Here is a 27,633-nt window from a genome sequence, read left to right as displayed (position 1 = left end):
TGCAGGGATGATTGGTGAGGTGGCTACCTCACCGGACGCTGTGCGGTTTCTTAACCTCCATTATGTGCGTCTTGAATTGCGACTCTCCCTGCCTCATGTGCAGCGGCTTGTTCGCCTGTGCGGGTTCCCCACGCCATGTGAGGTAAGTGTATTTATGTGGGGACCTGTCAGTCTGGGGGGGTCTCAGTCTGGGACTGTGTAACCTGCCTTTAATCACACTGCTTGTCTCCCTATCTCTCGGCTGCATGCTGTGGGCTGCAAGGGGGGGGGGGGGAGCTGTATGACACTGTGTGTGTCAGGCTGGGCAGTGTGAGGTGCTGTGTGCTGTGGGGCATGTTTTTTCTTGGCATGTTTGGGCATATACAGCGATCGCTGCGGCGATCTAACATGTATCCTTATATTGGGATGTAATGTGTGTGTTTTTTATGCACTGTGGAGCGGCGTTTTCGGCGCCAAACGACGCCATTTTACCGGCGCCCGCTCCGGCCGCATGGTTTACATGCACGGCGGCCATTTTCTTGTAGCCTCCATAGGCTTACATAGAGCGCCCTGGCAGCATCACTTCCTCTTTCCTGGAACGCCGATCGAGGCAGCAGCAGCAGCGGGGTCTCCTCAGGTTTTATCCTTCTGTTCTTGTTATCCATTGCCTGTACTCAGTTTGTATATTCCCTGTGGGGGTCTCATTGTGCCTGAGTGTGGTGCGGTGGGCTGCGCTTGCCGCGCTTGCTAAAAGGGGGCAGTTAACCCTTGGTTGTCTGGCATTACAGGGGCAATGGATTCTCAGGAGGGCAAGTTTCCCACAGTATTGGTGGAAAGCCAGGGGACCGCTGTTTCCCCCCCAGGGGGGGATTTAGCCACTATTGTGGCTGGCCTTGCTGCCCAGGTGCAAATGCTGGTGGCTGCTCAATCTACTAAACGGCCCAGAGTTGCTCTGTCCTCTGATTCTGAGGGTGAAGGTGATGGGGCTGTTCTGGCAGGGACCCCCCTATCGGGGTCCCGCTCCTCTCTTGATCTAGTGGGGTCTGAGGTAGAGGCTGAAGTTGAGGGGGTTGATAATTCTCCCCCTGGCTCGCCTGAAGAGCTTGCAATCATGGATGAGTTGATTGCTTCCATTAAGCAGACGCTACGTTTGCAGGACGAAGTGTGTCCCCCCGCTGCTTTGGCGGCTTATGGGACGCAGAGAAAACGCAGGACGCCGCAGGTTTTTCCCTGCAATGCTGATTTTCAGCGCGCTGTTAAGGATCAATGGCGCGATCTGCGCAAGCCTTTTGCGGTACCAAGTAAATTCAAGCTGCGTTATCCTTTCTCGCCTGCCACTGATGAACGGTGGTGTGTGCCTCCGCCAGTGGATCATGCAATTGCGGTTTTGAACAAAGCCACTGCGATTCCTGCAGAGGGTTCCCCTGTTTTCCGTGATGCCACGGATAGGAGACTGGAGTCTCTTGCCCGTCATACTTATTCTGTTACGGGCTCTATGCTTAAGGCTCTGTTTGCTTCTCTCATGGCGGCCCAGGCGATCGCAAGTTGGACGCAGATGCTTAGGCGCGTCCTAGTGGCCGATTCGGCCTCGGCGGCGACCCTGGATATGGTGGATCAGATCCACCAGGGTGTCATGTATCTGTGTGATGCGGACCTGGACCTGATTCCGTTGGCTGCACGTGTGCACAGCGTGGCGGTGTTGTCTCGCCGCCTGGTTTGGTTGAAATGTTGGTCGGTGGACCAATCTTCACGTAAGACCTTAGCCAATCTACCTTATGATGGGTCTCGCCTTTTTGGGGAGTCCCTGGATGTGTTGATTAAGGGGATCACCGGGGGTAAGAGCACTCTCTTGCCCCATTTCCCCAAGGCTAAGGGGGCTTCTGGGAAGAAGCATGCAAATTTTCGGCCCCCTCAGGGGTCCTTTCGTGCCTTTCGGCCGCACTACAAGGGCAAACCGTTCAAAGGCCAAGGCTCTCAGAAGAAGCCCTGGTCTGGGAAACAGAAGTCCGGCCAATCCGGACCTGCTGCCCATAACAGTTCGGCCTGAAGGGGCGCCCTCACCCAGTTTTGGGGTGGGGGGACGCTTGCTCTGTTTTCTTCAGCCCTGGTTGGCCCGTGTGCGGGACAGATGGGTTCTGGAAATCGTTCGATCTGGTTACAAGATAGAGTTTCTCTCTCGGCCGGAGAGCAGATTTTTTCCCTCAAATCTTCAACTGTCTCCAGAGCGACTGCGGGATCTGCACCTGGCGGTGCGGGACCTGAGGGCTCAGGGAGTGGTGGTTCCGGTGCCTCATCGGGACAGATTTCGGGGGTTTTATTCCAATCTGTTCACCGTGCCCAGGAAGGAGGGCAAGGTTCGTCCGATTCTGGACTTGAAGGCTCTGAACCGCTCTGTGCGGGTTCGCAAGTTCCGCATGGAATCCCTGCGCTCGGTGGTGGCTGCCCTGGTTCCGGGGGAATTCATGGCCTCCATCGATTTGAAGGATGCGTACCTTCACATCCCCATATTCGAGGGTCATCAGAGATACCTTCGATTTGCCATTGCGGAGGATCACTACCAGTTCGTGGCGTTGCCCTTTGGTCTCGCCTCGGCTCCGCGGGTCTTCACCAAGGTGCTTGCACCGGTTCTGGCATTATTGAGGGCCCAGGGCATTTCTGTCCTGGGGTATCTGGACGACATTCTGGTTCGGTCTGCGACCAGACAGGGTCTGGAGAAGGACCTGTCTGTCACAATGCAAACTCTGCAGGAGTTTGGTTGGACGATAAATGTTCCAAAGTCGACACTGAGTCCGTCGGTTCGTCTCCCCTATCTGGGAATGATACTGGACTCGGTGCAGGCGAAGGTCTTCCTGCCGGTGGACAAACTCAGGACTCTTCAGGAGGAAGTCAGGTCCCTCAGGGACGTTCCACACTCGTCTCTGCGGACGTGTATGAGATGTCTGGGATTGATGGTCTCGGCCTTCGAGGCGATTCCTTTCGCGCAGTTTCACACGCGGGGTCTCCAAGCGGAGATCCTGTCCAAGTGGGACGGGCGACCTCAATCTCTGGATCTTCAGATCTCGTTGAGTCATCGCACCAGGGAAAACCTTCTGTGGTGGCTCCAGTCCCCGTTGGTGTCCGGGGGCAAGTCGTTTCGTCCGATCTCGTGGACGATAATCACCACGGATGCCAGCCTGTCGGGCTGGGGTGGTGTTCTGGGCGTTCTGTCCGCCCAGGGGACCTGGTCGGAGGGGGAGTCTTCCCTCCCGATCAACATTCTGGAATTGCGTGCGATAAGGCTCTGTCTTCATCGCTGGACGGACCGGCTGCAGGGCTGCCCGGTTCGGGTGCAGACGGACAATGCCACGGCGGTGGCCTACATCAACCACCAAGGGGGCACCAGGAGTGCCCGAGCGGCTCGAGAAGTGGCCGACATTCTGTCTTGGGCCGAGACTCATGTCCCGGCGATAACGGCGGTTCACATTCCGGGAGTGGAGAACTGGCAGGCGGACTATCTGAGTCGCCAGACCCTGGATCAGGGGGAATGGTCTCTCCACCCGGCTGTCTTCCAGATGTTGTGCGCGAAGTGGGGTCTTCCAGATGTGGACCTGTTCGCGTCTCGCCTCAACTACAAGGTGAAGAGGTTCGTGGCAAGGACGCGCGACCCTCGGGCAGACGCGTCGGACGCGTTAGTGGCCCCGTGGCATCAGTACAGGCTGATGTACGCGTTTCCACCGATTCAGTTGCTGTCCAGGTTCCTTCGCAGGTTACACTCGGAACGCAGCACGGTGATTCTTGTGGCACCGGACTGGCCTCGCCGGTCCTGGTACGCAGACCTCGTGAATCTGGCGGTCGACGCCCCTTGGCGTCTGCCTCTTCGAGACGATCTACTGTCTCAAGGACCGATTTACCATCCTGCTTTACAGTCGCTGGCTTTGACGGCCTGGCTGTTGAGACCGAGGTCCTGAAGGAGAAGGGTCTCTCTCCAGAGGTCGTTCATACTTTGATCAACGCGAGGAAGTCTTCCTCGGGGAAGGTTTATTACCGTACTTGGAAGGCCTATTTTGCCTGGTGTGAGTCCAGGGGGTTTTCACCCCGCACGTACTCGGTTTCCCGTGTGCTGTCTTTCCTTCAGACGGGTGTCGATCAGTGTTTGGCGCTGGCTACGATAAAGGGTCAGGTGTCTGCGCTGGCCGTTCTGTTTCCACGTCCCGTGGCTTCCAACTCCTTGGTTGGCACTTTTATTCAGGGTGTGCGGCATCTGGTTCCTCCTAGGAGGGATCCTTTGCCCCCTTGGGACTTGAATCTCGTTCTATCTGTGTTACAACGTGCTCCTTTTGAACAGATCAGGGAGATCTCGTTGTCTATGTTGTCCAAAGAGGTCGCCTTTTTGGTGGCGATCACTTCGGCTCGCAGAGTGTCGGAACTGGCGGCTTTGTCCTGCAAGTCTCCGTACCTGGTTGTTCATTTGGATAAGGTGGTCTTGCGACCTAATCCTTCTTTTCTGCCGAAACGAGTTTCGGAATTCCATCTTAACGAGGATATTGTTTTGCCTTCGTTGTGCACGAAGCCTAAACATCCAAAGGAGGTGAGATTGCACTCTCTGGATGTTGTTCGGGCGATAAGGGTTTACCTTAAATCGACTGAGTCTTTTCGTAGGACGGACTCCTTGTTTGTTCTTCCGGAGGGTCCTCGGAAGGGCATGGCGGCTTCGGCCTCTACCATCGCCAAATGGATCAGGCAGACCATTGAACAGGCCTATGCTTTGCAGGGGAAGGTTCCCCCTGTACCTGTGAAGGCGCACTCTACTAGATCTCTGAGTACGTCTTGGGCCTGCCGTCATGGGGCTTCTGTAGCCCAGGTGTGTAAGGCGGCGACTTGGTCGACCGTGCACACTTTCACAAAATTCTACAAAGTAGATGTTCAGGCATCGGCGGATGCTTCCTTTGGCCGCAAGGTTCTTAGTGCGGCTGTTCCATAGGGTCCCTTGTTGGGGACTCCTGGCTGTTGGGATAGTTTTTTGTATCCCCTGGTTTTTTTGTCTTTTCCTGGGTTGTTGCTCCTGTTGAGCACTTATTTTTGCTGTTGCCCAGCTGGTTTCCTTCCTTTGGTAAGGTTCCTTTCTTTGATGTGGAGACTGCGTTGCCTTTCGGCGCGGATGCGTTTCCCACCCCTCATGTTTGCACTGCTTTGGGACGTCCCCATATGTGACGAATATGAAGAGGCGGCGACTGTCGGAGGACGTAAGAGAAAACGGAATTTTTGTAAAATCTTACCTGTAAAATTCCTTTCTCTGAGTCCTCCGACAGTCGCCGCCCCCGCCCCTCTTTTGGGGTTTGAATGTATACTCTACTGCTATTCCACTAAAACTGAGATATGGTTGCAGGAAGTAGGAGGGTATTGACTGAGGGGACCACCCCTTGAGGGTGGGATATGTTAAAGCTTTATTGTTAACATATTCTGTTGCCTAGCTACTCCTTCGGAGCAAAGTCTAATACCCCATATGTGACGAATATGAAGAGGCGGCGACTGTCGGAGGACTCAGAGAAAGGAATTTTACAGGTAAGATTTTACAAAAATTCCGTTTTACTACTTTTATAAAACCATACCCCTAGAGCACATGTGTCAAATCCGGTCCTCAAAGCTATTTCATGTGGCCCTTCCACTCAGGGGGAGGGATGGATGGAAGATGTGAACAGCCTGTGAAAGAGAGTTGAACCCTGCACTCTGTACATTGCACACCCCTAAACTCTGCACATAACTTACTGGTATTTATTACCACTTTAAAATCCCCCCACTTTTATTGCAATTTAGCCACACCAACTGTTCAATATGGTTTGGCAGGGGGCGTGCTTCCTGCACCTGATCTTGGAGGAAAAAAAAGCCCTGCATAAATTGATATAGTTTTCCATATACAACTGGCCCTTTGAGGACAACAATAATGCTGATGTGGCCCACAATGAAATAAAGTTTGACACCTCTGCCCTAGAGGTTAATTTTCTTCATTTTTAAAGTCCAATTATATAAACAATATCCTTCACTCTCAGTCATAGCCCAGACCTGCATGAGATGTGTGGTTATTGAAGTAACGAATGATGGAAGGGGTGACGAGTATAAATTTTCTATTTAACAGCTGTCTTTATTATAGAGTGTTTAATCAATTCTTCTGTTATGATGCTCCATAATCCACTTTTGTCCATGAAATGCAGGGCAAGATGAGAACTCTGCCTCTTACTATAAGTGACCTCTGCTAATAGGGTCCTTTTCTGTTAATGTGGGCCTTCACCACAATAAGGGCCTGTGTCAATTGGCTTTTTGCATCAAGCAGGGTTTGCAATCCTCTACAGTCTAGGGAAATGCAAGTCAGACGGATTTAAACTGCAAATCACAGTAACACTGTAGATGTTAAGGAAGGTCAGACATGCAAGCGTGAACTGACCTGACATTACTTAATCCAGTGTTGGAATTTTGATGGTTATGATAACAGACCCATCCAAGCTGGTTTACCCGTGCTTCTCCTCTGACGGGCCTCAGCCAGCATAATCTCCAGGTGACCCTTTAGACATTACATTTTCTGAACAAGAGAATCTGTTTGAGAGCCAAAGGCCTATCTTCTGAAGTCTATGGGGATACACTGATACCTATGTAAACAAGATTTAAAAGAATTGTAGAACTGCCATCTTACCATAAACCTGATGCTTTTGTATAATAATTTAGTACTGGACTGACATTTTATTACATATCTTATTGTTATGAGGTTTTTCAGAGGGAACCTTTGCCTCATATCAGCGATTATTCTTTTGAAGGGTTTGCTGTAGCTATTTTATTTTCTGTTGTATGTATATTTGACAGGTATCAAAGCTAGAAACCCTGATTAAAGGTCCAGAGGCAGAGAATGTATTGGATAAAGAGGCACGAAGATGGACAAGTCGAGCAGCAAGAGATTATAAACTGAAAACCCATGGCGAAAGGGTTAGTCTGTGGGCATGATTTTAATTTACCGTTCATTTTTAAGAAATGCTTTTCTCGAACTTGTCTCAATTGAAAAAGCCAGCTTGTTCAATATTTATTAAATATTTTGTTTGGTTACACTTGCATGGATTTTTAGGGTACATGTTGTGCCAGCTGATGAGTTTAGATATTAGTTTGCTTTGGGTATCAGTCTACCTTGTATTGAAGCTTTTTTACATTTTAATTACATTCCTGCTGCAAGGGAGACTGTTTTCCCATTCAATCAGCAGAAGTAAAACATGGCTGCTGTACCTTGCCTGGTTCTATAGCACTAATAATTGCATTGCCTGATTCCTAGATACTGCTTGATCAGAAGTTTTTTTAAATCACTGCATGAACAATCAGACATCAAAAGGTTTTCACACACCCAGTGTGGGAAATGTGTTAAAGTTGTAAAGCCTGCACTGCATTCTACGGTGTCAAGATATTTTTTCTACATAGACACAAACCACCTTTAAAAAAAACAAAAAACAAAAAAAAAAAAAGCCAGATCATAAATGTATGTAGTAAGAACACTTTATTAGGTATAAAAGCCATTGAGACAACGTACAAAATGCAAACCTAAAATCATCTAAAAACACATATCCTACATGCTCCATACTACTCTGCGTAAGCATAAATTAATGCAGGCTGTAAATATCTGTATTCTATTGTACCAAATGGATCACCCACACCAAAATGAATTGGGCCAAGAGTGACAATACAGATTTATGGCCATAGAAGTGCAGAGAGCACTGGTGTATTAAATATGAAATAAACCCAACCTTAACTCAAAATACTAATTTGGACCAATGTTTGTGTGTGTGTGTGTGTGTGTGTGTGTGTGTGTGTGTGTGTGTGTATATATATATATATATATATATATATATATATATATATATATATATATATATATATATATATATATATATATATATATATAAAAAATTTGAAGTTTTGTTTTATAGTCCACATTATATCATCGACATGTATTATCTCAGCACTTGGTGTAGGTCAATTCAGCGTGGATGATATATTTCCTTTTTTTTTTTGCTATGGGTTAGGGCTTGTTTGTTGTATTCTGTCTTATGAACAGCAGTGCCTTTACAAATTCTGCTTTTTTTAAGCTTTTTTTCTATTAATACTAGATACATTGAAATATTGTGTCTGATTTTGCCATTGTTTCTCACTCCCTCTCTGCTGGTATGTTTTACACATCTGACTTATATCTATTATTATATACTTGAATTATACCACTGCATTATACTGCATGTATTGTCTTAACGTGTCATATAATAGCTGCTGGTCATACACCGTAAACGAGGTGCTATAACACCGGTACACAAATAGACTATGAATGCTAATTTTTATGTCTTGCTCAGACACAGCATTCCATTGTGTCCGGTATTTACATATGGCAACAAGCAAACTTCCCATTGAGCACTCCTAAACCTACAAGATATGGTACAGGCATAAAGCAGGAAGATGGGTAATAAATGCCATTAAGGTTGTCACATATTGATACTGGAGGTGAGATGTTGTACCAATCATCTGTGCAGTGCCTGAATCTGTGGTCTATTTAGCTGCTTGGCTGAAATTACCCTAAAAGATGTGCAGCAAATCCGTTTTTGTTTGCAGGGTTACTATCTTTAGATTTCCACTTGCCTTTTGTTAGACCAGTGTGGCACCACCTTTTGGCCCTGCAGAAGCCACAGCATTTGACCGCAGGTTTTAATACTTCAATCCAGAGCTGCCCCCACGGTATTCTCATTTCGACACAAGATTTTCCCAGTCTTTAAAATGAGTGACTTCCAGCATCTCTCATCCAAGAAGGCTGAACATGTGTGTTCTTGGGTCTTGCTGTGCATTTGAAAACACGTAGATGTGAATGAATATTAATGCACGTGCACTCTGCGTTTTCTAAACTCACAGAAAAGCATACATTCTCTTGCGGGTTGATGTGCATTTGGAAATGCGCAGATGAAAATGAATGGTAATGCATGCATGATGACCATTGCCGTGCCTTTTTGAAAAGCATGGCATGGTGTGCATTTTCTTGTGGGTTGCCATGCGTTCAGAAACGCACAGATGCAAAAGAAAAGTAACGCAAGCGTGCTGTGTGTTTTGTGGATTTCCGTGCATTTGGAAATGCTCAGATGTGAACGAATGGTAACACAAACACAACGTGTTGCCATTTGTTTTGAAATGCATGGCAAAGCACTTTCTTGGCTGCTTGCTGCGCGTTTGATATGCATGGCAAAGCGTGCGTTATTTATTGCAGGTTGTTGTGCGCTCAGAAACCAGCAGATGCAAACAAATGGTAATTAAAACGAGCCATTGTCACACATTTTTTGAAGCGCTCACCAAACCGTGTTTTCTTACGAGTTGCCTGCATTCAGGGAACGTGCAGACGCAAACCAATGGTAATACAAGTATGATGCGCCTTGTCGTGTGTTTTCAAAATGTGCTGCAAAGTGCATGTTTTTGTGCGGCTTGCCGTGCATTGTGTTGCTATGTGCTTTTGAAACGCACAACAAAGTGCGTGTTTTCTGTGCTGGTTGCGTTTGAAATTGTGTAAAGGAGAACGCAGCCTAAATGTTAACGCTAATGTGACTTGCTTTGCTGCTCATTTTCAAAACACATGGCAAAGTGTGCATTTTTTAATTGTGGGTTGCCATGTGTTTGGAAACAGGCAGATGTGAACGAATAGGAATGCAAATGTGATGCAAATTGCCACGCATTTTTGAAAGCGTGCATTTTCTTGCGTTTTTTCATGCGTTTAAAAACATGAAGATGAGAACACAGCCTAAACAGTAATGAAAGTGCGACGTGCATTGCCGTGCATTTTAGAAAGGCAAAGCAAATATCTGAAAAGTGTGGCGTGCTTTTGTATTCAGCCCTCTTCAGAAGTCACCTAATTAGTAAATAAAATACAGGTGTGTAATTTAATCTCAGTATAAATACAGTTGTTCTGTGAAGCCCTCAGGTTTCTTAGAGAACCGTAGTGAACAAACAGCATCATGAAGGCCAAGGAACACACCAGACAGGCCAGGCATAAAGCTGTGGAGACGTTTAAGCAGGGTTAGGTTATAAAAAAAAAGTATCCCAAGCTTTGAACATCTCACGGAGCACTGTTCAATCCATTATCCGAAAATGGAAAAAAACGAAGGTACAACTGCAAACCTACCAAGACATGGCCGCCCACCTAAACTGACAGGCCAGGCAAGGAAAGCATTAATCAGAGAAGCAGTCACGAGGCCCGTGGTAACTCTGGAGGAGCTGCAGAGATCCACAGCTCAGGTGGGAGAATCTGTCCGCAGGACAACTATTTGTCGTACATGCCACAAATCTGGCCTTTATAGAAGAGTGGCAAGAAGAAAGCCATTGTTGGAAGAAAGCCATAAGAAGTCCTGTTTGCAGTTTGCGAGAAGCCATGCGGGGACACAGCAAACATGTGGAAGAAGGTTCTCTGGTCAAATGAGACCAAAATAAACTTTTTTGGCCTAAAAGCAAAATGCTATGTGTGGCGGAAAACTAACACAGCACATCACCCGGGACACACCATCCCCACCGTGAAACATGGTGGTGGCAGCATCGTGTTGTGAGGATGCTTTTCTTCAGTAGGTAATACAAACAACAAAGTGGGATAAAAAGTGCTACCCCCAGCCAGGCAAAGAACCATTTGCTAGCAAAATTAAAGTTCAAAAGTCTTAGTTTATTGACAATAAATGCTTCACAGTAGATAATCCTAATAGTAGAGGGCGCTGGCCACCATATAAAATAACAGATGGAAAATGGTCTTCTCAGCAGGGAGAGATGGCTGATTCCGTGTACTCTGCGGTCACTGCCGACACCTCACCTTGATGTGGCTAGTGCCTCTACAGTCAAGTGCATGACGGCTTTTGTGGCGTTCCCTTCATTCTCTATCACGGAACCCTTCTATTTGGCCTCTTACCATTCTGTTGCTGGGCATTGCCTGCTCCCCATCCCATCCTCCTTCTGGGAACACAAAGTTGTTAGTCATCTGCACAGGCTCCATTTAAGGTACTGCCGTTTTCCATCTGTTATTTTATATGGTGGCCAGCCTCCTCTACTATTTGGATTATCTACTGTGAAGCATTTGTCAATAAACTAAGACTTTTGGACTTTGCATTTTTCAAGCAAATGGTTCTTTGGCTGGGTGTAGCGCTTTTATCCCACTTTGTTCTCTGTATTTATCTCATTGGGATTGAGTGTGGGTTAGCAGCACCCCCGGCAGCACTGTTTTATCTACTATCGGATCCCATCATTGGACAGCGCCTGGTTTTTCTGTGTGTTTTCTTCAGCAGGGACAGGGAAGCTGGTCAGAGTTGATGGGGAAGATGCAAATACAAAAGAAAACCGGTTTGTTTGCAAAAGACTTGAGACTGGGGCAGAGGTTCACCTTCCAGCAAGACAATGACCCTAAACATACAGCAGGAGCTACAATGGAATGGTTTAGATCAAAGCATATTCATGTTAGAATGGCCCAGTCTAAATCCAGACCTAAATCCAATTGAGAATCTGTGGCAAGACTTGAAAATTGCTGTTTACAGACGTTCTCCATACAATCTGACAGAGTTTGAGCTATTTTGCGAAGAAGAATGGGCAAAAAATCCACTCTAGATGTGCAAAGCTGGTAGAGACATACCCAAAAAGTATTGATTCAGGGGGGCTCAATACAAATGCACACCATGCTTTTCAGATATTTATTTGTAAAACATTTTGAAAACCATTTATCATTTTCCTGCCACTTTGTGTTGGTCGATCACCTAAAATCCCAATAAAACACATTTACATTTTTGGTTGCAACTTGACAAAATGTGGAAATTGTCAAGGGGTATGAATGCTTTTTCAAGGTACTGTAGCTTGATCTTTCTTGCATTTAATTTGTTTAAGCACTGTGTATTGTTGATTGCCAATGGGTATGTGTTTTTTTTTTTTTTTTTTTTTTTTTTTTTTAATTATTTATAAAAATGCATTTTATTTGTTGCATTTCATTGCCACTGATCTGTCTTTTTGCAGCCTTGATAACACTTCTGCCGACATAAAAACATGCCACCAATGGCTACATAGCATTTCTTAGGGAAGGCTTCCTGAGGGTGAACAATAGAATTTGTAGTTTCCATCTGAACCTGTATAAAAGGGTGACAATTAAAGAGCAAAATTGGGAGACAGGCACACAGTGTCCGCTTAACCACTTTACTACCAGTCACGTAACCTCTACGTCGGCTGACTTTGAGTGGTTATACCGGGATGATGCCTCTAGCTAGAGGCATCATCCCGGTACCGTTGTTTGAAGCCGACGGTCGGCTTTCCGTCGGTAATGATCGATGCGGCTCGGGAGCCGCTCGATCGTTACCCGGGGGGGCGGGAGGGGACGTCCCCCCCCTCCCGCCGCCTTCCGCGGCTTTGCTCGGGGCTACCGTCCCACCGGGAGCCCCGAGCACCCAGCCGGCACGTCCGCCGGCTGGATGGAGTCCCGATGAATGCCGGAAACGGCATCGATCGGGTCTCCGATGACGTAACCCGGAGGCGGCGTCCATGACGTCACTTCCGGGTTACTGTGCTGCAAAAGGCGGCAGATTTGAAAAACGGCTGTATGCAAAAATGCCGTTTTCGGCGTTTTGCATACAGGGAAGTGTAGTGGAGGGGTCTAGGGTCTTTTAGACCCTCGATCCCTCCATAAAGTGTACCTGTCACGACATATTGCTGTCACCAGGGATGTTTACATTGCTTGTGACAGCAATAAAAGTGATCAGATTTTTTTTTTTTTTAAAAACCTGTAATAAAGTTTAAAAAAAAGAAAAAATAAATAGGAAAAAAAAAAAAAAAAAAATTTAGCCGTCCCCGTCACCGTTAGCTCGCGCACAAATAAAAACGTATACGCAAGTCGAGCCGCAAATGAAATCGCTGTTCAAACCACACATGTGAGGTATCGCCGCGATCGCCAGAGCGTGGGCAATAATTAAAAAAAAAGAGCTACACTCTGACTCTAAACTGGTAACCGTTAAATAAATTTAAAGCGTCGCAGATTGAGATCTCTATTGACCGTAGTTTGTCGCCATCCCACGGGGGGGCGCAATTTTAAACCGTAACATGTTTGGTATCTATTTACTCGGCGTGACATCATCTTTCACAATATACAAAAAAAATGGGCTAACTTTACTGTTTAGTATTTTTTAAATGCAGTGAAATGTGATTTTTCAAATTTTTTCCAAAAAAATGGCGTTTTAAAGACCGCTGCGCAAATACCGCGTGACAAAAAATTTTGCAATGACCGACATTTTATTCTCCAGAGTCTTTGCTAAAAAAATATATATAATGTTTGGGGGTTCTAAGTAGTTTTCTAGGAAAAAATACTGGTTTTAACTTGTGAACAAAAAGTGTCCGAAATAGGGCTGGGGCTAAAGTGGTTAAAAGACATTCATAGCAGGAAGAGCACGAGGTTTTGTAAGGAAAGGTGTTGGTTCAAAAAGATCGAACATGATGTTGGAAAATACATAAAGCGGAAATATACTCACCTTGGCTCCAGCGATGCAGCGTCCTGGAGCTTCCCTCCAGCCACTGATCTCTTCGAGCAGCCGGCTTCCTAGTATCTGTGGCTGTCCGCTTTCATTAACCGGGCCAGTATGACATCCCTCCTATGCATGCATGGGAGTTCAGTCAGCTTTGGCATTGCCGAACTTCTACAGTGAGCAGCTCGCTCTACAGGGGCAGACAGGCAGGTAGGTAACTTTAATGTACATGAAAAGTGCATCTTCTGCATTAAAAATTCTGCCTGTCCCCCCCCCCCCTTTTTTATTTATTTATTTTTTTTATTTTTTTTTTCTTTACACTACCTTTTTTCTAAACAAAAAAGCATACATTTTATATATTGCAGCTGGTCAGTCCTTGCATGTGGTGGCTGTATCGGTTTCCTTATTAGGCATTTTGACTTTATTTGCATCTAGTGATCCTACCAGTAACACACTTTTTGCCATGGGTACCATGGCAAAATGCCTAAAAAAATTGCCCAAACATTGTGTAAAAGTCAGCAGGTGCATCAGGCTTGCTTTTTTGTTACACAAAACCACAAGTTTTCATTGTGCACAATTACAACTTTGGGCACTGTGCAGGCAAGCCGCTAGCATCTTAACAACCACTGATGTCATTGGTTGATGATGACATTGAGCACCTACATAGCACCCCCATCCCTCTGTCAGCACTTGGGGTCAGGGTAACCACGTGGGGGGTAGAAAAAGAGAAGAAATGCTGGAATACTAATCGGTGCCAGTGTGTAAAGGTGTATTTTCTTTGACATAATAAATCCTCTATAATATTGGGTGTCCTACGTGTGGATGCTGCTATGTAAAACTATGTTTGGTTTATTAAATTTTAGAAGGGGGCACCTTGGGATCGTCCAAGGGTGTCTTGACGGGAAAAAGGTTGAAAAACGCTGCCCTAGGCTGCTTCCTAAACTGGACTAAAAATGCCTCCTCTCCATTACATAGGGAGGAGGAGTTTTGTAATTTACAGATGTAGCTGGGAGTGCTGATTAATACGGATTTCAGTTCCATAAACAGGAAGTTACAGGTAGACTGGAATTCTGGCAAGATCAACAAGGTATTTTTCTGTAGTTAAGGAAAAAATACCAGGGGAGGGAAAAAACGGATGTCACCACCACATCGAAGGGCTTAAGCTGCAATGGAACATTTTTCTATTGATCATTCAACTTGGTATAAGTTTTTAAAACCCAAACATGACACTGAATGGTTCATTAAAAGATGTTATGACAAAACCAACGTTTGTGCCAATATTTACGGTTCATTCAAAGATTTTGCTTTAGTACTTTTTTCTGACACTAGATGTCCTCGGTATGATGGTCCGTAACTATCAATTTGCTTACTCTGAACCCAGGTCAGCCTTGACCTACCCCAGCCTGGTAATGGACAGTCAAAGGAGGGTGAGCACAGTGATGACCTCCTCTGTCACCACCCCCTGTTATCCACATTCTTTTAAGCACATGAATGGATTTCTCTTTCCCCTTTAATCCAGCTCTGTTTTCCCAGAGCTTGTAAGACTTTTATTCAGATATTTACACTGCTTGCTTTGAAAAACAGTTAATGATGCATTTATTGTTAGAGTTTTTTTTTTTTTTTTGTAATCTGCCTAGAGTTCAGCTATGACAAGGTTTACATACCAAATTTCATGTTTTAATGATTCTAAATACATTCATGGTTTGCATACTGTTTAATTTTGTTTTAACGATTCCAAATACATTTTTTTTAATTATTCTCTTGTTTCCTTGGAGCGCCATATGTTTATGCATTTATATATTTTACCTATTAATGTGACCCCTTTTTGTGTTTGTACCGGAGAATTATTCCCGCAAGACAGCATTTTCATCTGTTCTTGTCATCTGTTTACCATATGTAATATCGGTTTTCCCCAGCTCTTAACCGCCCCTTTCATTTTTTTTTTTTTTTTTTTCCTTTCAGTACAGGTATTGATTTCATGTGGTTTGTCTAAACCACCCATTAATGCCTCTGAGGCTTTTTGACCTTGTATAGAGGCACTAGAGCTCATATATCCAAGGGCACAGGAAGGCAGCTTTGGGTAGTCAGAACAGGTGCTGAAATTGTTGTTAAACAGTTTAAATCCATGTTGGAAAGCATGTCAACCCATGTTGGAAAGCATGAAAGGATTTTGGAGAAATTAAAGATTCTTAATCTGTGGTTTTATAAATATCAGGCCATGTGACATTGCTGATGAACATAAAATGGAGCAGATCACTCATGACAATGCAGAGTCTGGGAAGAGTTGGTGAACGATGACCTAATGAGGTCAGACTTTGCCCAAATGCTCCAGTCATTCATTTTGGCTGGCTCAGTCAGTATTTAACTGATCTAAAACAATCCTCTTCATTCACAAGGCAATACATTAATCCAGTAACTATACCTATAAACCTGATTCACTGATCTGGCCAATTAAGGGTTTGTTCGGAAGACATTTGTATGACTTTTGGTTTTTCCAGCCTATGCAGACCTGACTGATCTCCACAAGGGATAGAAAGTGATTGGAGATTGAGCATTCTGATTTTGTTTCAAGAATAGGTGATGAGATCTTCCAGCAGGAAAACTTTTTTGACAGCTATCTGAGGGGTTATCCCTTGCCTTTGAGATCACCTCTTACCAACAATGCAGACCTGCTCACAGATATAGAAATACGGGAAAACTTAGGGAGCTGTGACTATAGGTCAATTGGTTTCAGTATTAATTACAGTAATAGGAAACACAAGGGTAATATTAAGACGCTGAATTTCAAAAGAGCCAATTTCCCTAAACTGCGCTCACTGCTAGAAAATATAAAATGGGATAGAACCCTGGGAACAAAGAACACGGAGGAAAAATGGGAGTGCTTCAAGAGCATACTTAACAAGGGGGTGGGCCAGTGCATTCCACTGGGAAATAAATTTAAAAGAACAAAACTAAACCCTGGGTGGCTAAACTCCAACATAAAAATGTATATTAGAGCTAAAGAAAAGGCCTTCAAAAAATACAAGACTGAGGGGTCAGTGGCAGCATTTAAGCATTATAAAGAGTGTAATAAGAAATGTAAAGATGAAATCAGGGCGGCTAAAATAGAACACGAGAGACATATAGCGGAGGAGAGTAAAAAGAACCCCAAGAAGTTCTTTAAGTATATAAACAGTAAGAAAGCGAGGCCAGAACACATTGGCCCCATAAAAGATGATAAAGGAAAAATGGCCACTGAGGACAGAGAAAAGGCGGAAGTGTTAAATAATTTCTTTTCTTCAGTCTTCACAAAGGAATCGGGGGTCTACACGAACCCAGCTTGTAAGGCCGAACTAAATAATACACCTCAGGAAGTGCCGCCATGGCTAACAGAAGATAGACTTGGAGCTAAACTAGAGAAGCTTAACATAAATAAATCCCCGGGACCGGATGGCTTGCACCCGAGGGTTCTTAAAGAGCTCAGCCAGGTGATTGCCAGACCATTATTCTTGATCTTTAAGGATAGTTTACAGACGGGTATGGTGCCAGCTGATTGGAAAAAAGCCAACGTGGTACCAATATTTAAAAAGGGGCCGAGATATATCCCGGGTAACTATAGGCCGATCAGCCTAACATCTGTAGTCTGCAAAATATTGGAGGGGATGTTAAGGGACCACATACAAGACTTTAGTAATGAAAACGGTATTATAAGTATTAATCAGCACGGATTCATGAAAAATCGTTCGTGCCAAACCAATCTATTAACCTTCTATGATGAAGTGAGCTGCCACCTAGATAAAGGTAAGCCTGTGGATGTGGTGTATCTGGACTTTGCAAAGGCCTTCGACACCGTTCCCCACAAACGCTTACTGTACAAACTAAGGAAGATAGGTATGGACCATAAGGTGAGTACCTGGATAGAGAACTGGCTCCAGGGGAGAGTACAGAGGGTGGTGATTAATGGGGAGTACTCGGATTGGGCGGGTGTGGAAAGTGGGGTCCCCCAGGGTTCTGTCCTGGGACCAATCCTGTTTAATTTATTCATAAATGATCTAGAGGAGGGGATATCTAGTACAATCTCAGTATTTGCGGATGATACTAAATTAGGCATGCCAATATCTTCTATGCAGGATGTGGAAACCTTGCAAGCGGACCTGAACAAAATAACGGAGTGGGCAACTACATGGCAGATGAGATTTAATGTTGAAAAATGTAAAGTAATGCACTTGGGGGCCAGAAACCAGAAAGCAAGCTACTCGCTAGGGGGGGAACCTCTGGGTGAGTCTAGGATGGAAAAGGACTTAGGGGTACTGGTAGACAACAGGCTTGGCAGTGGCATGCAATGCCAGGCCGCAGCAAGCAAAGCTAACAGAATACTGGGATGTATAAAAAAGGGGATTCACTCCAGAAATAAAGAGATTATTCTCCCGCTCTACAAGACTCTGGTCCGGCCACATCTGGAGTATGCTGTCCAGTTCTGGGCACCGGTCCTCAGAAAGGATGTGCTGGAACTGGAGAAAGTCCAGAGAAGGGCAACAAAAATAATTAGGGGGATGGAGGACATCAGCTATGAAGATACTACAAGCCCTGAACTTATTCTCTCTGGAGAAGAGACGATTGAGGGGGGATATGATATCAATGTACAAATACTGTACTGGCGACCCGAGCATAAGGAACAAACTATTCAGAGAAAGGAGATACAATAAGACACGTGGCCACTCACTAAAACTAGAGGAAAGGCGGTTTAACCTTAAAGTGCGTAAGGGGTTCTTCACTGTAAGAGCGGTAAGGATGTGGAATTCTCTTCCACAAGCAGTCGTATCAGCAGGGAGCATTGATAGTTTCAAAAAACTGTTAGATGGACACCTTAAAGACCACAACATACAGGGGTATACAATGTACGGCTAAAAGCAAACACACACACACATCATAGGTTGAACTGGATGGACTGATGTCTTTTTTCAACCTCACTAACTATGTAACTATGTAACCTCTTGCTTCCCGCTATGTGTCTGCAACAGGAAGTGAAGAGAAATCTCCCTTAAGGACATTCAGGAAAAAACTGAACAGGAGCCTAATCATTTCCTACTGTTTTCAAAATAGGAGGGAGTGGTTGGCTTTACATATACTTTAAATACACACACTTGACCTGCCAGCCTGAATGTTTAAGCCACAATGGTTGGACATATTCTGCAAGGGCTGAAACATCCAATTCCCAGGTGATGCATATTGCTAGCCTTAAGGTTGTAAATGGGGCCTGCTGATCTGGGGAGATAGATTGGACAATCCTACTTTCAGACCCTACTAGCACAAGTTCTGGTCTACCAATGTAATATGTAAAACCCATGCCTAAATGTATGTAGATCATGTAGTGATATCTGTTGGTGTAAGGTGGGGATTCACTTACATGGACATTTTATGTAGATTACTGTATGATGAAAAAATGGTAAATTTAAGTTCCACCAAAGCTTTTTTTTTTTTTTCTTTTAGGTTCTGCAAAGACTGGAAGTGAGGAGGAAAAATGCTGCTGAAGAGGAGCTGCCCAGCATGGATCTAAAAATGGAGGAAGTAAAGGAGAGCGTGCGGAAAGCTGAGGTATTTCTATAAATTCTATGCTGCAAAGTCATCGGCAGTATACTGTAGCATTCAGACATTCATTTTGGTACTAAAAAACATGTTTTCTAATGTTAAAATGCATTACATCTTGCTTTTGTCCTCATGTTTAATTTGGGCACACGGCAGGGAGACATTTAGTGTATGTTTTATACAGGAAACACAGCAACTGGGTTAAAGCTGCAGCTTAAAACTTAATTCTATACAACCCACTGCCTTCTGAGTGCTGCATGATCATCGCATGTTCTGCAGGGTAGCATTGAGCTTCTTGTCCCACAAGACTTTGTGACTTGTAAAAAAAAAAAGCCATACATGAGGAAACCTTAGGCTTAATGGGTGAGCTGTTGTTTCTCAAAGTCCAGGCTATTGGCAACAGGGGGATTGCAAAATGGCTATACCTGAAAATATATACAAACCCCCAAAAAACATTGTTATAGTGCATATGGAGTGTTTTTTTTTTTTTTTTTTTATTTCATTTGATCATGACAGTTACATGAGTTGTCAATGCTCTCTCACTGTACTGTATATATGGAGTAGTAGCATTGTCACTCTAGGCTGCTCTGTAGGATGGCACTGCTGCTATTTCTCTGCAAACGCCTCCCCAATCATCTCCATTACAAAGGGGGAGGTGTTTTGTAGTTCAGACAAGAATTAGGCTGACTAAGATGTCCCTTCAGTGCAGAAGTGACAAGAACCCTGAATTTCTAGCAGGATCAAAAAAGCTTTTACTGTACTTGCAGCAAAATTTAGTGCAGCCACTGCATTTAAGGACTGATGAGCAGCAATATTACATGTTTTTATCTTCTGTCCTATACTTTTCTGTAAACTGTGAAGCCCCTAAAAGGAATATATATACAGTGTGTATATGTATGGATATGTATGGAGATAGATAGATAGAGATATATATATATATATATATATATATATATATATATATATATATATATATATATATATATATATATATATATATATATTACTGTATGCATGCATACATACATTTATTCATTTTTTGGCAATGTTGTTAACACAGTAACATTATCGGTATACAGTATATGTGACCTTTTCTTATACATTAGGTCAGTAAGGTAAAAGCAGATGCCCGGGTGGAGTTGCTGCGCCAGGTCGGAGTGGATGTCGACACATGGCTATCTGGTGCTATGACACTGGCAAATGAAGAGCTCGAGCAAGAGCGACGCCTGAGCGAAGCCCGGATGTCTAATGGAGATTTGTCACCCACTGTAAGTTCTGTATATTGCCCTTAGGCAGTGTCATCCTAAACTATGTGCAAACTTGGCTAAAAACCACCAATATCGTTCACAAATATGTACATATGTAGCCATATCTAAATGGGAATCTAAGAACTGTCAGGGTGGCCATAAGTATGCTGAACTTTAAGCCTAGTCAGTTCTTGCAGTACTTCCGATAATCTTTCAGATGTACAGATGCCATTGCCAATGCTAGCTAGCACATAAGGACATTAGGTGGGTTTTTTTTTTTTCTTTATCGCTTTTGTTTTTCTGGAACTTAAATCTACTTAAATTACCTCTACAAAATTATTTTTTTGCTGTTTATGCTCATCCCCTCTACAGGCTCATAAAGTTTTCAGTCTTTCTGTGCATCTTGTTTGATATAATCAGTCATTTTAGGCTAAAGGGTGTTGATGGTGTTCGTCTATGGCAGGGGTGGGGAACCTACGGCCCACGGGCCGTATGCGGCCCCCAAAGCCATCTGATCCGGCCCTGCCATTGGGTTGCCTCCGGAAGGGGAGGGGGAGCGGGAGCGCCTCCTGATTACACACAGAGCGGGTTCTTCTGCTTACCCGGCGTGGCCGCTGTCATACAAAGTCACGCCTCCTACCTATGATAGACAGCACAGTGGTAACGTCTATCATAGGAGTCGGTCCAGGAGGCGTGACTTCGTATGAGAGCGCCCGCACCGGGTAAGCAGAGTAACCCGCTCTGTGTGTAATCAGGAGGCGCTCTAATCCCCATGTGCTCTGCATTGACGGGGGGGCACTAATCACTCTGCATTGATGGGGGCACTCATCACTCTGCATTGATGGGGGCACTCATCACTCTGCATTGATGGGGGCAAACCTGGAAAACCAGTTGCCAGTAGCAACATCATCAATACCAGCTAACATCACACACCTCACCAAAGAGAAGCAGTTGCAGCCATCACATTAGGGGTGAGTTAATTAAATGTTAAAATATAACAGGCACATTTTTAAGTTGATGATTTTGTACGGCCCCCGAATGATTTTATAAATACCCAAATGGCCCTCGGCAGAAAAAAGGTTCCCCACCCCTGGTCTATAGAGTCGTTGGCGGAAAGTTGACAGTGTTAAGGAACAAATAACTCCACAAACAGCCACAACTTTTTCCTGGATATGCTGCCCTGTTTAGCTTTAATATTTTATCTAAAGGAACATTGAAAGATTTTTCATATAACTCAATTTTTATATTTAATGTCACATTACATGTGTCTCCTCAATAAATTTCCTTCTAGCAAATACACTTTGCTACTAATACTTATAGGATTTCAGATAATAAGCACTAGCGTGCAGGGCCCTCTGATTCCTCCTGTTTTAAATTGTATTGTAACTGTACTGTCTGCTTTCATGTTGTAAAGTGCTGCACAAACTGTTGGTGCTATATAAATCCTGTAGAATAGAGAATATTACTTTTGTGAGAATGTTGTGTTTGCCTTTTTGTAGTACTTTTGCAATGCCACAAGCTGCCACTAGGTGTCTCCTTTGATATATTTCTTATTACACTTCAGTGTTCATATGGGATATTTCGTAGAATGTTTTATGCTTGTCTTGGCATAAGCCTGGCAGTGTAAACATTTGTCTGATTCTATAAAATTCTGTTTATAGAGCGGGATAAAAGTGTTAGTAGAAAATCTAATTTTAATCGGCATGTCCTTCCTAGCAACTACACAGGAACAGTAACTTTTTACATTTTTACAAGATATATAAATAGGATTCTGAGTACAGATATAAAATTGTCTGTCAGTTATGCATAATCCGCTTTATAAAGCCAAAACCCAAATGGACACTATGCTTAAGCATGCTTAAATCAACCCCCATTTATCTCTGTAGTTATAGGCACACTAGAGTAGGGAATTTTCAAGATTCACAAGAGGCACTAAATATATAGATTTTTATTTTTTTATATATATATAGAACAGATGTCAGGCTGCCAGCCCCCACACAGCACAGGTTTCTGTTAGAAACCAACTAAAGTCATTGTTGTGATTTTTGAGGATATTTATGAATGAATGATTTCACATTAAAAGCAGCAAGGGCTCATTTACTTTCACTGTCATGACAACCAGTGCAGGCCAGGATGGGGGGTGTTGACATTTTTTGCCATGACCACCAATTCGGGAAGGAAAGGGATTGCGGGTGATGGCGGTCTCTGCCAAAGCAACCAATTTTGGGGGGTGTGATGGTGTTCACCATCACTGGAATTTAAGGACAGATGGGTGAAGGGTTGAATTGCTTCATTTTTGTCAGCAAGGTCAATTGTTCCCTTTGCCATGAGGTTTCTGAGCAGGAAGTCCACTCCTTATATGGTCATCCCAGGAAGTTCTGAGGAGCCGGACTGTCTAAGGTGGCTCCCCATTCAACTATTGTCAGGTGTGCTAATGACCGCACCTGTTGTCTGCTAAGGGAGGTATTGACACAGAGTAATGTGTATTGAGGGCTCGTTAGGGAACCATTGTTCTGTGACTATTATGTACATTGGTTGCCCCTGGGGCTTCTGTCTCCTTGCATTGGTCAAAGCTATCTGACCAATCACTACGGACTCATTTTCAAGTCCTCATTTGCATTTCCTGGTCAAGCTATCTGACCAATCACTACTGACTCATTTTCGAGCCCTCATTTGCATGTCTGGAGAGGACCAGAATGGGAACTGCAGGTACTTTACAATTGACCAATAGGAAAGCGGTTGTTGGGGGCAGGATGTTCCAAATTCTGTATAAAAGTGTGCTGTGTTCTTCCAATAAATTGTCTTCCTGTTTGAACTTACATACAGCCTGCTTGGTGTTTGTTCTAATGGATTCCGAACAGCACATAGCTGTAGTTCGGATCCCGGATCCTTGGTTGACCGAACCATCAGACGATGCAATCTGCAAGCTGACTGACTAGAAACAGAGGAGTGTCGGGAGAGCGGACAGAGCGAGCAAGGGTCTCGTCACAGGGGGGTGAACATTCGTTTCCATGACCACCAATGTGGGGGAGGGATGGGGGTATTAATGTTTTGTGGCAGTACCACCAATGTAGGGGTGGGGGCGAATAAATTTTCTCCAATCGTCAGCCAGAACAGCCTCTGAGACCTGGGGCTCCTCCCTACGGACAGGAAACGCATACCCCAATCAAAATAAAAGTCAGTCCTCCAGACCCACACCTCAGTATTAGTGTTTCCTCCTGAAGGATAGGTTGCACGTGGAGGAACTCTAGGTCTGAGGCTGGCTGTGGCGCTTTCTGCAAGAAAAATATGCTGTACCTTTTCTGCCTGGCACGATCCCTCCATGGGGAAGTGGAGTGGGGCTGTGCATCCTGCTGTTTTCAGCCTTGGGGAGAGGGGAAGGCTAAGTCCCAGCTCCCCCTGTGTATGCTGGCTAGTGTCACTTTCGGCGTTGGGGCGGTTCCTGTGCCTTCCACGCTGGTAGCTGGGAATTGCATAAGCAAAACGGGCCAGCCAGGTCACGTCCTCAGCGGAGGCTCGTGGTCCAGGCCTCTTAAATGGGTGCAGACAGCAGGAAATCAGGCTGCTGGTGCCAGAGTGTGAACCAGCAAGGCTGTAAGAAAATGCTCAGGAAGCAGCATTCCCTGTTCCCTCACAAGCAGGAGAATCTGCTGCGGCAGGCACCAGCTCCTCTCAGGTAAGCTGGGGATTGGGTCTCTTTGGCTTGCACCTGGGATATGTTTTTTCTTTTACTGTCCTATGGGCTATAGGGATAGTCTCAGCCGTCATGGACACTTTTGGCTGTTAATCCTGCACAGTGGTATTTTTGGGATAAGGCCTGGCCTCAAATGCGGTTTGTCTCTTGTCTTAGGTTAAAGCCTAAGATAAGACCAAGGTGGCGGCCCCCAAGAGGAAATGTGCTGTTTGTGCAGCTAGGCATAAGCTCTACGTGGGAAAAGCCCTTATGCCGTAGTTGTGTGGATAGTCTGGTAAAAGAAGAATCAGTTACCGCATGTCACAAGATTCTGACATCAGTCAAGGATGAAATTGCTTCAACCATTAAATAATTTAAAGATTTGATAGAGAAAATGCAGGGTCCCACAGTACCTATTATATCTATCCCCACCCAGGGGGGGAAGGAGAGGACCCAGTGGAGGATCCCAGATCCCAAGCCTCTTCGCAGGCAGATTTGGCTTTAGAGGATGATTTAAGAGAGGGTGACTCCTCCAGGGGCTCAAGATACAAATTGTCTCTTGATGTCAATCTACTTAAAGCCATTTACAACTTCTTGGAGATTGAAGAAGAAAAGGTACAGCTGTCAAAGCATGACCTAATGTATGAGGGGTCTTATGCTAAGAAGTCGAAGGTGTTCCCAGTCCATAGCTCTCTGGTGGATATATTGGAATGGCAGAACCCGGAAAGTGCCTTTTTTTTTTTTTTTTTTTTTTTTTATCTATTTATTTTTTTTTTTTACTCTGGGGGCTTAAAAAGAAGGTTTAGCTTTGAAGAAGATGCATCTCAACCTTGGAATTAGGTGCCAAAGCTGGATGCACCCGTCTCGAAGATCTCTTAAAAAAAAAAAAAAAAAAAATTGGACTTGGCTTTCAATGATATGGGGGCTCTGAAAGACCCCATGGACAAGAGGGGTGATGTCTTACTTTGTAGGGCCTGAGACTCTATTAGCCTAAAACCAGCCTTAGCAGCAACTTGGGTTGCAAGAAATCTGTGTTGACTTTCCCAGCATCAGTCACACCTGTCAGCCGGGACCTCAAGACAACAGATTATAAAATCCTTCCCTCTGCTTTTCAAAGCCGTAGATTATTTGGCGGATGCCTCGGCAGAGTCAGTCAAGGTGACAGTGAGATCCGCTGCATTGGTTAACTCAGCCAGACGAACCCTGCGGCTAAAAACACGCTGGTGGCCCTGTGGGGTCAGTATTGTCTGATTTATGCCTTTCTTCGCTCAAGCTTCTGCCAAGACTTCTACATTGGATTGAGGCAGAAGGGATTTCAGTCATCTTAGTGGCCCCAGACTGGCCTCCCCGGGCTTGGTACTCCGATCTGGTGCGGCTGGTCGCCAATGTTCCTTGGAAGCTTCCTCTCAGGATCTGCTGTATCTTCCATGCTGCTTTACAGTTGCTGGCTTTGACAGCTTGGCTGTTGAACGCCAGGTGCTGATGGATAGAGGTTTGTCCGAGTCAGTGATTCCAACGCTTTTAAAATCTATGAAATCTATTTCTAGGAAGCCCTATCATCGTACATGGATGACATACATTGCGTGGTGTGAGTCTCTTGGGGTTTATCCTCGTTCTTTCGGTGGCTCTGATCTTGACCTTCCTTCTACGGGGGTTGAGCAGAAACTGGCCTTGAGTACTATCAAGGGCCAGGTGTCAGCCTTAGGGGGTCTTCATTCAACGGCCCTTGGCCACACACTCCCTGGTCCGTACTTTTCTTCAGGGAGTTTGGCACTTGGCTCCTCCAGTGCGGTCTCCGTTACCGCCTTGGGACCTAAATTTGGTGCTCAGTCCTCCAGAACCCTCCCTTTGAGGCTCTTTGGGAGATTTCCCTGCTAACGCTGTCCCAGAAGGTGGCCTTTTTGGTATCACCTCTGCGTGCAGGTTGTCAGAATTGACAGCTTTATCCTGTCATTCACCTTGGTGGTTCAGAGATAAGGTGGTTCTTCGCCCCTATCCGTCGTTCCTTCCAAAGGTTGTTTCTGATTTTCATTTTAATGAAGACATTGTGTTGCCTTCCCTGTGTCCCAGGCCAAAACCTTTGAAGGAAATTGCTTTGCATGCCTTGGATGTGGTCCGGGCAATTGGGGTGTACCTGGCAGCTACCGAGTCTTTTAGGAAATCAGACTCCCTATTTGTGCTCACAGATGGGCCTCGGAAAGGGTTGTATGCTTCCTCTGCGACCATTTACACATGGCTCAGACGGTGGTTTAGGCCTATTCCATCAAGGGTCAGGTTCCTCCTTTCCCTTTCAAGGCGCATTCTACTCGGGTGCTCGGTACCTCCTGGGCCTGCCTTCATCAGGCGTCAGTGACGCAGGTTTTCAAGGCGGCCACCTGGTCGTCTGTGCACACTTTCACAAAGTTCTTTAAAGTGGATGTGTTGGCATCTGCGGCAATGTTTCGCAGGCTGCTGTTTAGAGGACCTGATCCTCTTTGAGGGTGTATTGTTCTTTTCAGGTGGGCTCCAGTTGTTTTGGTTGAGCTCTTGTTTACCTGGTTGGCTATAGTTTAGCCTTGGGAATGTATTTTTCGCTGATCCCACCCCTCATGTTTAACACTGCTTTGGGACGTCCCCATGGTGACGATCAGGAGCTGTGTCAGTCAATGAACAAAAGACAAAATGGGGTTTTTGACTTGCCATAAAATCCATTTCTCTGATGTTCATTGATGGACGCAGCACCCACCCCTCTGTGGAGTTGGCCTTCTTCTGACACGGCTTGTAACAAAACTGGGGAACTATAGCAGAGAGGGAGTATACCCCCTGAGACTGCCCATAGGCGTAGGCAGACTTTTTGTTCTGCCTAGTGTCCTACTCCTGTAGGGGACAGTATAACCCAAAGAAGATCAGGAGCTGTGTCCGTCAGTGAACATCAGAGAAATGGATTTTACGGTAAGATGCTGTATCAGAATTGTTTTATGGCTACGCTGGATCTCAGATGTGTATCTCCATGTTCCGATTTACCCGATTTTTCAAAATTTCTTAGATTGACAGTCAAGATGGGCTCAGAGGTATGCCATTTCCAATGTCAGGCTCTGCCGTTTAGCCTTGCTTCGGCACCAAGAATTTTTACGAAAATTCAAGCAGAAGTCCTAGCTCCCTTTATGCTTGAGAGCGAACACGATCATTTCTTCGGACAATCTACTTTTGATAGCCTGATCCTATCACCAACTAGCAGCGGAGCTGAAAAGTTCAGAATCCTCTTCAGGCGTTGGATTGGCTGATCAACCGACAAGACAAATTCTGCCTGATTCCATCCCAGAGAGTCTCATAGCTAAGGGTACAAGATCGCCTTGGTGAAAGGAAAGCTTTTTCTTCCAGGGGAAAAATTTCTAAAGATGGACCGATTTTAGCATCAAAGCTTCAGGGCAATTGGTCTCTCACTAAGGGAAGTTTCTCAGGTAGTGGGCCTTATTATTACATCCGGTTTTCCCCAGTTCCCTGGGCAAGATTCCACCAATGTCCATTTTAGGATTTTTTTCTACTAAGCAAAAATGCCTTGGACTTTCGAGTTTCCCTGCCCTCGAAGATCAAGAGATCCCTTTGGTGGTGGCGGACTCGGTACAACCTGTGCAGAGGTCTAGAATGGACTACTCCACAGACAGATTGTGACTACTGATGGCAG

The 27,633-nt window shown here is 45.0% G+C and overlaps 1 protein-coding gene across 2 annotated transcripts in view; it reads left to right on the top strand.

Moving 5' to 3' along the window:
* The window catches only part of FCHSD1 (FCH and double SH3 domains 1), a 196,590-nt gene that overhangs the window by 130,606 nt on the left and 38,351 nt on the right, over nucleotides 1-27,633 (top strand). For both annotated transcript variants that reach the window (XM_082252779.1, XM_082252778.1), the window contains 3 exons: nucleotides 6,811-6,930; nucleotides 18,954-19,058; nucleotides 20,156-20,317. In XM_082252779.1, coding sequence (XP_082108905.1) covers nucleotides 6,811-6,930; nucleotides 18,954-19,058; nucleotides 20,156-20,317 — 387 coding nt within the window. The remainder of the gene's footprint in view (nucleotides 1-6,810; nucleotides 6,931-18,953; nucleotides 19,059-20,155; nucleotides 20,318-27,633) is intronic.

The sequence above is a fragment of the Pelophylax lessonae genome, assembly GCF_965119305.1.
Source record: "Pelophylax lessonae genome assembly, chromosome: 4".
Classification (NCBI taxonomy): Eukaryota; Metazoa; Chordata; class Amphibia; order Anura; family Ranidae; genus Pelophylax; species Pelophylax lessonae.
The sequence above is the reverse complement of the archived record's forward strand: the minus strand, read 5'-3'. Positions and strand labels throughout refer to the sequence as shown.